This window comes from Amblyraja radiata, chromosome 12 (assembly GCF_010909765.2).
Source record: "Amblyraja radiata isolate CabotCenter1 chromosome 12, sAmbRad1.1.pri, whole genome shotgun sequence".
Lineage (NCBI taxonomy): Eukaryota > Metazoa > Chordata > Chondrichthyes > Rajiformes > Rajidae > Amblyraja > Amblyraja radiata.
This window is the reverse complement of record NC_045967.1, coordinates 33,107,361-33,120,165: the sequence shown is the minus strand read 5'-3', so window position 1 is coordinate 33,120,165 and position 12,805 is coordinate 33,107,361. Positions and strand designations below refer to the sequence as shown.

At 40.0% G+C, this 12,805-nt stretch overlaps 1 protein-coding gene across 4 annotated transcripts in view; it reads right to left on the bottom strand.

Annotated features, from left to right (window-relative positions):
• drp2 (dystrophin related protein 2) overlaps positions 1–12,805 on the bottom strand; it is a 104,438-nt gene that overhangs the window by 24,768 nt on the left and 66,865 nt on the right. For 3 of the 4 annotated variants that reach the window (XM_033030421.1, XM_033030420.1, XM_033030422.1), the window contains 7 exons: positions 10,802–10,887; positions 9,204–9,361; positions 5,657–5,823; positions 4,008–4,119; positions 3,142–3,278; positions 1,324–1,389; positions 501–566 (listed from right to left, as the gene is read on the bottom strand). In XM_033030421.1, coding sequence (XP_032886312.1) covers positions 501–566; positions 1,324–1,389; positions 3,142–3,278; positions 4,008–4,119; positions 5,657–5,823; positions 9,204–9,361; positions 10,802–10,887 — 792 coding nt within the window. Of the gene's footprint in view, positions 1–500; positions 567–1,323; positions 1,390–3,137; positions 3,279–4,007; positions 4,120–5,656; positions 5,824–9,203; positions 9,362–10,801; positions 10,888–12,805 lie in introns of those variants that run through there. The other variant, XM_033030423.1, reaches the window with a different exon arrangement.

The window sequence follows — 12,805 nt, the reverse complement described above, 5'->3', positions numbered from 1 at the left end:
ATATTTTCATCATTTGACATGTGCAGGCTTTTTATCCAATTGAGTTCTAAACAACATCTTTACATGCAACCAGAGTTTTCAAATTCACTTATCTTTGAAGAATTTTAATGAGTGTCAATATTGTTTGGGCCAGCAAGTTTCATCTGTATATTTGACCCTTCCTCAATGAGTAATATTCTGAATAACTTTTTTTTCACATTAATGTTTGTGGGACCCACTTGGATGCTAATTGACTGCTATGTTTTCAACAATACAACGGGTCCACTTCTAATTGTCAATGCATTGGAACATGCTGGAGATGTGAAAGCTGCTGTACAAACGTAAGTTTTTCTTTAAATTGTTATTGGTGTTGTGCTTGATTTTTATCACAAGGTCAAGAATGAATCATTATTTTATCCAAGAAGTTACATGATACAAATATTATAATTTTCATTTGCTGGAATATTTTTATTGCTCGCATGCTGTGTGCAGGAGTTCGAAATTATTATTATAATACTTACACACTTTCATCAGGTGAGAGGCTACCGCTGAAGAATGAACAGTTTTTACTTTCCATTTCTGCAAGCCTGCATGGAGAAGCGACAATCACATTAGTTTACTGAACAAATATTTGTGCAGTAGAAACGCATGTCGGCAGCTTGGTATTGCAAACCCTAGAAACATACTCTTAATGGATCCACAGCTTTTCAACCACTTTTCTGGACCGATATATATTTGACGTTAGTGACTCTCTTTCATTTTAAAGTCCTTTTGAAATAAATTGCTGCATAAAATGTGTGGTCAATGGTGAGCTGCCAGCGTGCAACTCTGATCCACAATATTTCCCAGTTCTTGATTGACATCTCCCAGGGCCTGATCTGATGACCCATCTTGGTTCCATACTCCTGTGGAGATTGCTCCTCTTAGACTTTAATCCAATAGCCCAATTGGACCTCTAATCCTGGTCGCCATGCATGCCTCGATCAGACATCTCACTATCACCATCCATCACTGCACCCTCGACTACCTGCTCTGCAAACCAGGACTTCCCTGTTATTTCCCTTTGCCTGTTCTGCAGTGGTACACTGTGCAATGGAAAGTGTATGAAATGGTTATTCAATAACCCTTGAGTCCAAGGGACTAGCGCCCCACTGTCTGAAATGATTGCCAACAAGACACACAGTAATGAATTATTGTAATGGTTCTCTATAAGTGCTGATGATTTTGTCAAAGAAATATCGCAAATAATTAATGGAAAATGCTGTCAATATAAGAGCTATATCAAATGTTGTAATCCCATTGTATCTACATTAAGACATTCTGCCACAATTCCCACTAACCTACCTATTGGCATAGTGTTCGATCCTGGAGTGTGTATCTGCGTGTGGCAACATTGGAGACATGGCAGGTCTGAAAGATAAAAAGGACACTTATCTATATGTATAGTGTCACTCACTCACTCACTCACTCACTCACTCACTCACACAGGCAATGACAATAGCTGCCTCGAGAAATGTTCCTTATTTGTAAAACTACACATTATATCTTACTGTGTGATAACATAATCAGGGGATTTAGTAATGCATCACCGTTGATACATCAATTGGGTAGTGTGTCCTCAAAAGATGTATTCCCATGTGCTTATCATTACTTTTCAAACCTATGCTGTTAACATTAATTGAGGAGTGAACACAAAAACCTGGAGTAACTCAGCGGGACATGCAGCATCTCTGGAGTGAAGGAATGGGTGACGTTTCGGGTCGAGACCCTTCTTCAGACTGGTGAAGGAGGATCTCGACCCGAAACGTCACCCATTAATTGAGGCTGGGTTTTATGCAGATTGTTAATAGTTTTTTTTCACATTGGAGTCAAGCTGATGAAACATACCTTCACGTATTGGTACAAGTTAAAATAAAGTCATGGTCCCCTACAACAGTGAGTCTTGTCACATGGCTTAAATTGTTTTTTTTCCCTATATTTCCTTAGTATTTCTTCCACAAACATCTTCACACCATTCTTTACGTTTCTCCACCAATAGAGATCAAAGGGCATTTACTACCTGTAAACTTCAAGTCCCCAACAGCTGTGAACTACAAAAATAGCACCCCGCTAAGGAACAACCTATCTTGGTATCCTTTGTAAAGGTTAAAAATAAAGTCACCGTCATTTTTCACTGATTCAAGTGTGCCCCAGTGCAGAAAGTCCACTCAGCAGGTTGCTGGGGATTTCTTGTTTAATTTACCAATACCAGACTCCCCATGGAGATCAGGGAAGTGCAAACTTACCAACCTACAGTATGTAGAAAGAACTGCAGATGCTGGTTTAAATCGAAGGTAGACACAAAATGCTGGAGTATGAAAGAGGAATCACAGAGGGGGAGCAGTGAGAGAGGATGTTGCTGAACTTTAAGGTCTCGACCCAAAATGTCACCCATTACTTCTCTCCAGAGATGCTGCCTGTCCCGTTGAGTTACTCCAGAATGTTGTGTCTATCTTCAACTTGCCCACTGAACACTGATTAGATTTGACACAAACTCAATGATTCCATTAATTTCAATGGAGAAGGAGTGAAACAAATTACAACTTTCTTTTTGGTTTTAGTATTTTCTGATGTTTTGTTTTAACATATTAGTGTTTTACAAAAGCATGTTAATAGTATATCCACGTTAATAGCTCTTGGTGGTTTTTTGAAAGTGTGCAAATGTCAAAGAGTCTTCTAAATGTTCAAGCTCTTTGATAGTTGGTCCAGTATATGGTTGGCTTTCAAATTGGTTCAATGGGATTGACCATTGTGCTACTCAGAGCCTCATCAGAGGTGGCGTCTTTTAGGAAGTCTATGCCAGTGAATGCTGGGTAGGAATGGATTTAACAAGGAGGTGACTGGCGACCATGGGAAGAAACTAACTATGTGGAATTTTGGGGCATTTTATTTGACTTCAGCTCCCATGGTCTTGGACTGTGCCTGACGAATAGCTAATTGGGGATTTAGTAATTTTGCATGGAATTAATTCAAATATTTGTTGGCATTTCTTAGAAAGTGGGGAAAGAAAAAAAAAACTCGTAAAGGTAGGAGGAAATACAAAGAAAATGACTATTATTACAATAAATAAATAATTCAAAAGCCTTAGTTCAAGATTAAGGCAAAACTAATGGCTTGACTTACGTGTCAATGTTGTCACCCTCCATCACTGATTGGACTGGTAGGTAACCTCTCTGTGGATGTTTACTGAAGTACTGTTTGGTTCTGAACTTGTTTTTCAATGTTTTTGCAAAGTCTCGCACATTCTCTCCTGATGTAGTCTTGGGGAAAAGCAAACAGATTTAGGTGCCAGCTAATGCACACTTACTTGATCTATGGGATGTGAGATTGATTCATTGTGTGTGGTTGTTCATTCTGCTGGCCAGGGCGATCGGAGTAAAATTTGTTGGAAGTAATCTTCATTCAAATCATTCAAATTGAATAAAGTTGACCAGTTTAAAGTTGTCTTAGAACCAGAAAGATTGTGGGATTTGTTGGCACTCTCGATGACCGAATTACATCATCTTTTGCATCTTATTCTATTGGGAATTGGTGCTAGGGAGCCCTGGAGTTTGGATAAATAAAATTAGCTCTTTGTTGTAGCCATAGCAATTTTTTTCAGGTGTTTTGGACCAAAATGTTCAGGTAGCCTCTTCGATGAATAGTGAAGAGTGAAGAAAGTCACGAAAAAAAGGGACAATGCACATAAAGTATTGATATTCATGAAGGCACAAAAGGCAGTTTGTAAGATGGATTTAAGATGAGACTTTTATTAATACTGCTGTCAGTCTTATCACTTATTTAAAGGTTGCTCAGAAGTAGGAATGAGTACAAAATGGAATTGGGGAAAAAACAGCCTGAGATTTGATCAAACATGAAAATATAATAATCATGATTCAACACCAACAGTGGGTACAAAGCATGGATATGGACATTGGTTCAGTTAGGAACAGGATTCTTTGTGAATGTGTATATAAGAGGGTTATGGAGCCTGCTACAATGCTACTTACAGGAGCACAGTACTCCATGATGGGATAGTGCAGTTTGTGACCCTTGCTTGCCCTTCCTGTCAAGAAACACGTTTGGCAGATATCAACATTAAACTGCTTCAGACTTCGGTACCTAAAGCAGAAAACATAAGAGTTAATTAGATTTAGGACTTAAACACGAAACACAAAACAAATGAAAGTCAGTTCTGATTGGAACCCAGGGTACATGATCATAGGGTAAGATGAAATGGATGGGAAAAGACCAGTTGGTCCCGGTGACCTATTTTAATGCTATGTATTCTTTATAAATGAATGCATATAAGATTAACACAGGAGTATGGCAAATATTAAGGAACAATGTAAAATATAAGTTTAAGGGTGCAGAGAGTGGGAACACAAGAGCATTTTTATCTTTTAATAGTACCGTTGTTTTTTGCTGGTATAAAGCTTACTGAAAGTAAGCTGCAGGTACAGCACTGCAGTGCTGACATGTTGACATATTGTGACTATTGACATGTTGGCTTTCATTGCGAGAGGATTTGAGTTTAGGAGCAAGGAGGTCCTACTGCAGTTGTACAGGGCCCTGGTGAGACAGCACCTAGAGTATTGCGTGCAATTTTGGTCTCCTAATTTGAGTAAGGACATTATTGCTATTGAGGGATTGTACGTAGGTTCACCAGGTTAGTTCTTGGGATGGCGGGACTGACATATGATGAAGGAATGGGTCGACTGGGCTTGGATTCACTGGAATTTAGAAGGATGAGAGGGTACCTTATAGAAACATATATAATTCTTAAAGGATTGGACAGGCTAGATGCAGGAAAAATGTTCCTGATGTTGGGGGTTCAGAACTAGGGGTCACAGTTCAAGAATAAGGAGTAGGCCATTTAGGACCGAGATGAGGAAAAATGTTTTCACCCAGAGAGTTGTGAATCTGTGGAATTCTCTGGCACAGAAGGCAGTGGAGGACAATTCGCTGGATGTGTTCAAGAGAGAGATAGATTTAGCTCTTAGGGTTAAAAGAATTAAAGTTTATGGGGAAAAAGTAGGAACAGGGTACTGATCTTAGATGACCAGCCATGATCATATTGAATGGCGGTGCTGACTCAAAGGGCCGAATGGTCTATTCCTGCACCTATTTTTCTTTGTTTCTATGTTTATACATGTTTGAGAACTACCAACCACTTTGGCTTTCTTAAATTGTTACAATTATCGAATGATATGTATAGACTTGTGTAATAGTGGGTGAGTAGCACTTTAACAATTGTGCTGCAAATGTTTTAATATGGCGTCTTCTAGAAACGTGGAAAGGAAACGCTGTAAGATTTTTTGTTCTCCCATAGTAAGTTATATTACAAAGAAGATATATTTTTCAAATTTAAATGATAGAATTTTCTCGGGAATATTATGAAAGAAGCATTAAGAAGAGTTGTAAAACTCATGCTATTGTTGTGCATGAACCAATTATTATTATGATGTCACGTATGTCTATGCTCATTAGTTTAGCTGAGACACAAAAGGAGCAATGTGATAAGTCAAAGCCCCGCAAATTGCTCTTCACTATATATTTATCAATGTCAAGTAAAGGAGAGCTTAAGATAATTTTGTTTAACTGGAGAGAATAATACAAAGAAAAGTTACTGAAAAGATAATTGATTGCCTTTATTTACCTGAAGCCTTTGATTGGGCATTGTTTGCAGATGTGGCATTTGGCTTGGTGTTTTGCAGCTTCAGCAGTTACTAAACGATGCAAGACTGGCAGCCAGACCATTGACTGGGGTTCCAGTCGCGTCCACTCCAGGAAATGCGTGACCTCAATTACTGGTTCCTCATTTACCTGCAGACAGTAAAATAAAGGATATGCTACAGAAATCATGTTAGGCATAGTCATGCAATCCAGACTGTGGAGATATTCTTCAGACTAGATTTTGTGAAAGGCATTAATTAGCCCAACATGGGTTAAAATAATGAGAATTAGAAACTTCAGTCACCAGTGTCAGGGGAAACATTATGAAACTATCACATCAGGAACTATAAAAATTTCTCAATTCAAGATTTTACTCAATACAGAACATGTAGCAATGAAAATGCTATGGCATCTTGGCAAATGTGGAATGGAGGATAAAACCAGTATTCAAAAATGCACTGGTGGTAGGATTCAATTGAGCATTCTAGGTGTTAAGAACAAGGCCATTTTAAGCAAGTCTAGAAATATTGCGGGAACTGCTGGAAATCTGCTGGGTTTCGGTCAGAACCAACAAAGTAGGAAATCATTCATAATCTGATCAATTTTTCCTGTATGCAAATTGAAAGCGATGTACATTGTCCGGAAGATGTCAGCCATAACCAGTGATTCAAAGCACTTAATTACAGTCAAGGTCAGAGCTACCATGCAGAAGTCATTGGGACAGGTCATTTTATTTTTCTTGAGGACTGGAATGATGGCTTCCTTGAAGTAGATGGGGGTAGTAGACTATTGAAGAAAGACATTGAAGATGATGGTGAAGACTGTGGCCAGTTGATTGGTGCGTTATTTCAGAACCTATCCAGGAACTCCATCCGGGCTGGCTGTTTTCCAAGGGTTTACCCTCATGAAAGCAGATCTGACCTGCCATGGAGTCATATGGGACAGCCACAGGGCATGGGGCTGTACCTCAGCCGAATTGTGCTCGCCTATTCAAAACGGGTGTAAAAGCGATTGACATCATCTGGTAAAGATAGGTCATCATCAGAGATCACCTCCAATTTTGGCTGGTAGTCCTTGATGGTATTCAGGCTCTGCCACGGTCGCCTGGCACCCGCTTCTTTGATTTGAACCTCTAACTTTGGGCGGCACGGTGGAGCACCAGTAGAGTTGCTGCCTTACAGCGCTTACAACGCCAGAGACCCGGGTTCAATCCTGACTACGGGTGTTGTCTGTAAGGAGTTTGTTAGTTCTCCCCGTGACTGTGTTTTTTTTCTCCGTGATCTTTGGTTTCCTCCCACACTTCAAAGACTTACAGGTTTGTAGGTTTATTATCTTGGTATATATGTAAATTGTCCCTAGTGTGTGTAGGATAGTGTTAATGTGCTGGGGTCGCTGGTTGGTGTGGACTCGGTGGGCAGATGGGCCTGTTTCTGTGCTGTATCTCTAAACTAAACTAAACTAAACTAAACTTGCTTTGGAATTCCCTCTTGGTATCCCCAATGGCATTATGAAGATGACATTGACCTTCTTGTACAGTGTGGGGTCATCCATCTTGAAAGCCTCATATTTGGACTTTAGCAGATAATGAATCTCCCTGTTCATTCATGGTTTCTGGTTAAGATAAACCCTAATTGTCCATGTCAGAACACAATCATCAATGCATTTTGTGATGAAATTAGTCTCGGCTGAGGTACACTCATTCAGGCTGAATGAAGTGGCTTTGAATATGTTGCACTTCACTGTCTCAAGGCAGTCCTGAAGTTGACTCTCAGGCTCCTCAGACCACTGCTGCAGTGTTCTTTTCGAGGGTGCCTCACACTTCAATCTCTGTCTGAAAGCTGGCAGTGGCAGCACAGACAGATGATCAGACTGGCTGAAATGAGGGCAAGGATTGGAGCGATGGGCACACTCGATGGTGCTGCAGCAGTGGTCAAGAGTCATGGGGCAGGAGACATGCTGATGGTATTTGTCGAGTGTACTCTTGATGTTTGCTTGATTGAAGTCACCGTTGAAGATAAACATGGGATCAGGTTTTACTGTCTCAAGAGAGTTGGCGACCAAGTCTACTTTTTCCGGTGCAACCTCTGTGTTGGCTTGGGGAGATATGTAGAACACTGTTCAAGAAGGAACTGCAGATGCTGGAAAATCGAAGGTAGACAAAAGTGCTGGAGAAGCTCAGCGGGTGCGGCAGCATCTATGGAGCGAAGGAAATAGGCAACGTTTCGGGCCGATACCCTTCTTCAGTTGAGAACACTGACCAGTACAGCAGAAGTTTTCAAACATAGAAAATAGAAAATAGCTGCCGGTTCGAGCCAGCATCACAACGATACAGGTCAAAACAGGTCAAACAATACTGGAAAATGACAAGGGAATTAAAAAAATGATTTTTGAAACAAAACATATGGATGCGTATGAAAGGTAAGGAAATCAATGCGGGAACTAAAATACTGATTAAAATGGAATGCTCCTTAAAAGAGATATCAATGTCTTCTTTTTTGTTGCATTGTTGATGTGTCCTAATGTGATCATGGACCTTGATGTCCAGCCTGGGAGCAAGGAATGACAGATTCAGTTGGCTTAGTGTAGCTTTTGTTCAGAGGATATGTCTAATGATGCGTCCACATCCTGTGCACTTGCACATGTGTTACTGCTGAGAATTACGTTTTCCCATTAGCTACCATTGATATGATGCAATGCACTTCAGTAATGCCTTCAACACTTGCATTCTAGTCTGTTCATGCTTCTGCCCCAAGCATGCTAAGGGCGAAAATTATCTACCTTCGGAACATTGACCCACAGTAGCCCAAAAGCATCACCAGGAACAGTCAGTAATATTCCACTGCTATGAGTTGGTCATAAAGATAGAATCTGAAATATGTATTGAATGACTGATGTTGTTTATTACAGCAAAATGCCGACATTGTAAAAGTAACAATACTCCAACGACACAGAAATAAATCATTAAAATTACAAATTACAACTAAATAGGATTCACTCTATGACTATCTCCAAACGCAGGCAGGTGGGACATGGTGTGGGCAAGTTGGGCCAAAGGGCCTGTTTCCACGATGTATCACTCTATGACTCTATGACTAGGTGTACTGTATATACTGGGCACATACTAGTATGCAAATATACTAGGTAGGAATAGCCATTGTAGCCTTTATGCTGCAAAGTCCAATCTATATCTTTACAAGTGAATTCATTTGTATTCTGAAACTAGGGTGCTCGTTAAACTGATTTTAACTCGATCGTGAAAAGGGCATTATCTTGGTGAAATCATCAAAAAAGGCATGAAAAGGAACATGGCATTTATGGCAAAATCCGGGCTCTAGTGATAATACATGAGAGACTGGGTTGCATTGAACACGAACAAATATCAGGCGAATCTTGCGAGGTGCAAACATTATCACAATATTCCCCAATCGCACAGTTATCAGTTTAGCAGTTATCAGTAGCTCTTCCCAGCCCACTCTGCCTCCTTACCACAACCAACATCCTCCATGGAAAAAAGCTTGCAGCAAACTTACAAACCGGAAGCAGCTCCTGACACTGGGCTCCACATTGCTTCCTCCAAATGCTGCTACTTCCCCAAGCTGGCGGGGGATCTGAATGGCTTCGTGTAGGAGAAGGCTGAGGTGCCGCTGATCACACAGGTTGGTTGAGCTGCTCACTTGCTTGTACAAGTCTATGGAGGGAAATAATATTGTTGATTGTTAGAGATTAACCAGAGATTGATGGATTGATTCTTGATTAGTATGGGTGTCAGTGGTTATAGGGAGAAGGCAGGATAATGTGGTTGAGAGGGAAAGATAGATCAGCCATGATAGAATGGCAGAGAGAACTTGATGGCTGAATGGCCTAATTCTGGTCCTAACATTAATGAACATGATTATACAAATAAAGCAATTAACATCAGAAATTTAAGTTCCTTTGAGTAATACAAAGTGTTCTGAAGCATTAACAGCTATTGAACTACTTCTAAAGAGTATTTGTTGTTGCAATAAGTGGAGATGGAACAACTCTCACAGGAAAGTAACAGCTTATTTCAGAAGGAGAGAAAGGTAACTGGATACTGAGACCATGTTAAAAACTTACACTCAATCCCAATATGTACCTTGACTGCACAAGAATTAATTCCAGTGCATTACATGGACTATTCCAACACCAGAAGTTGCTGCCTCTTTCTGACACTGTAGGTTTTTGCTAGTTGATTATATAATATAAATGTGCTTTCTGCCTAGCAAGAGCAATTTTTACTATTCCAAACACTATTTGTGCTAAGATGTTATGTCTGTCAAATGAAAAGAAATATTAACACCACCTGCTCTAAATTGTCCCTTTTCCCTCATAGGGTTTACTTACAGTTTGGTCAGTGACCATCTTTAAGATGATGTTATTTATACTTCAATTGTTTTCTCTCTTTTTCACCCCATTCTTAAATTAAGATGCTTGGTTACCTCCTTTTAAATCTTTACCAAAACTGTATTCTAACCATCCTTCAAAATAGATCCAAGTCTCCTGATCCCTGACGAATCAGCATCTGTGATAATGTTCGTTCCTCCATGACTACCAAGTGTCGGAATCTAAAATTCTGCTAAGGAGCTCCAAATGTGAGTTGGCTGCATCACACCAGAAAATCCTATATGAATTTGTGATGGTTTTTCTAATTAACTACTGATTATTTTGCAGTAGAAATTACATTCTGCTCATGTTTTTACTTGGCACAAATATTTACATATTAAATCTAAACTGAATTAATGCCTATCACATCACTTTATTTCACTGTAACGGAAAGGATTGCACTGTTCAACACCATATCACAACTTGCAGGATCCACTGCAGAGTCATGTTTGGAGTGTACTTATTTGCTTTGCAGTTAAGGTTAATAGCCATTTTTCATGTAGAATGATCCTGTGAGCAGCAGGAAGATAAGTTTTCTTTGCGTAGCTTGTTGCTCTTCTTTAGAGCATGCAATGACATTTTTAACGCACCAGAATAGCTAAAATGAAGCTGAGCTGATGGCAGTGTATTGAACAAGCAGCAGTCTGAAATATTTTGGGGAAAGGTGATAAGATGTTAATAAACCCAAGCCTTCTTCCCTTCCATCTTTATGTCTAATATTTACATTGATACTTCTCTTCCACTTCTGCATTGCACAACGTGATAATTCCGGTTTTGAAGGACAATGCTCGAATCTTGCCATTGCGACTACTGGAGAGGATTGAAAGAACAAGGTAAATCAATATAAGAAACTAAGACAAAATGCACTTAAAAACATTTGAACGAAGTGAAAACTTTAGTTTAGTTTAGTTTAGTTAAGAGAAACAGCATGAAACAGGCCCTTTGGTCGCATGCACTAACACTATCCTGCACACACACCAGGGACAATTTTTACCGAAGCCAATTATCCTACAAACCTGTAAGTCATTGGAGTGTGGGAAGAAACCAGAGCACCCGAAGAAAACCCATGGAGGTCACGGGGAGAATGTACAAACTCTGCACAGTACAGCACCCATTGTCAGGATTGAACCCAAGTCTCTGATGCTGTAAGGCAGCAACTCTACCGCTGCGCCACCGTGCCGCCCTACCTGTTTGCATTTTTTCAGCACTTATCATGTCTTTGTAGTCTTCAAAACAGAAATGCTGACAAATCAAGTTCTGGATGAATTTCTACTGCTTATTTCTCTCTGCTTACCGTATCATTCCATGAATGCTAGCTATCTGATTCAAGGCCGATTAGCATGAGCTGTGATAATAAGTGGTGCCAATGTTTTTCTCTGCAGCAAACATCACAGGGTAGGCCTGTGCCTACATTACCCCATATTCACATGATGCTGGTCAGCAATCAGGGAAATCTACCATGCTTCTGCCTATTAGCCCACAGGCTCTATATCCTGATTCAGGACATCACCCACTGCACGCACTGAGAGACAGATCTGTAGTCAAATTTGAAAACCTCTGGATATTTATAGCTCATTGTAATTGAATTATTGAGGTTCTACGATATGTCAGATGAGATGTAATAGAGTGCAGTTCTCCGACTGCAGGAAACTAACCCCAAGGATAGTTCACATATGTCTTATGCAAATTAATGTTTCCTATTTAAAATTCAGGAATAAAAATAACCTTCATTACAATTCATGCGTGACTTTTAAATTTGTTCTCCTGTTATTGAGGCTTCCTTTGCACGGTGCACAGGCATAAACTGGTCGTTACAATTCCCAGCATACAGATTCTGCACAGCTGATTGCAAATCGAGGTGTTTTCTGTGGTTGAGTGGAATATTCAGCATAGGAAGCCCAAGGTCACTAATAGCGTCTTATCCAATGGAAAACAACCTTAGTAAGGGAATTAATATTGGCCAGACTTAACTTAATGTCCAGGGGATATATTCATAAGTACAAAGTTATTTTTTGCCTTCCTTTCTTAATAACTCTTAGTTTGATATTCAAATGCAAAACTCTGTTTTTAATCAGTAACACAACTGGAAAATTATCCATACTGGAATGTGGCTCAATTATAATAACCTTAATCACATTGAACATTCAACTGTGAACTTCAGGCCTTTGCATCAGGATACATAGAATGTTGTCATTTCCTATGTCCCAGATTCGGACATCACTGTTCCATGGTCCTCCCAGTGCAGGAATGGACTGGAACCCCTATTAGATACGGTAAGTATCTTCCTCATTTACATGCTTCTGGCTGCCTTTGAACTGTACAACTTCCATCCCCACTACAGACTGTACTGGTGCCTGTGGCTGCCCTTCTCACCTCTTCAACCATAGGGATATTAAAGGCTCCCAACCACTTCTTCCCACCATCTCACATCCACCAGGGCGTTAACGCAGGCCGTGATGCTTCCCACCACTCACGCAACTCCAACAACCACATTATAAATACAGGCCCTGATTCTACCTCCATCCACCACCCTACATTCAATAGATCCACATGAATGAGAAAAGATCTAATTGAAACTCACAACATTCTTCCATTGCTCAAAAGGCTGGGGAGGGAGAATATTTGCCCTGGGTGAGGATTCTAGAAACATCACTCGCAGTCTCAAATGAGCAATGAGTTAGAACAAACATAGAGACAAATGTCTTCATGCAGGGTGGTGAGTTCTATG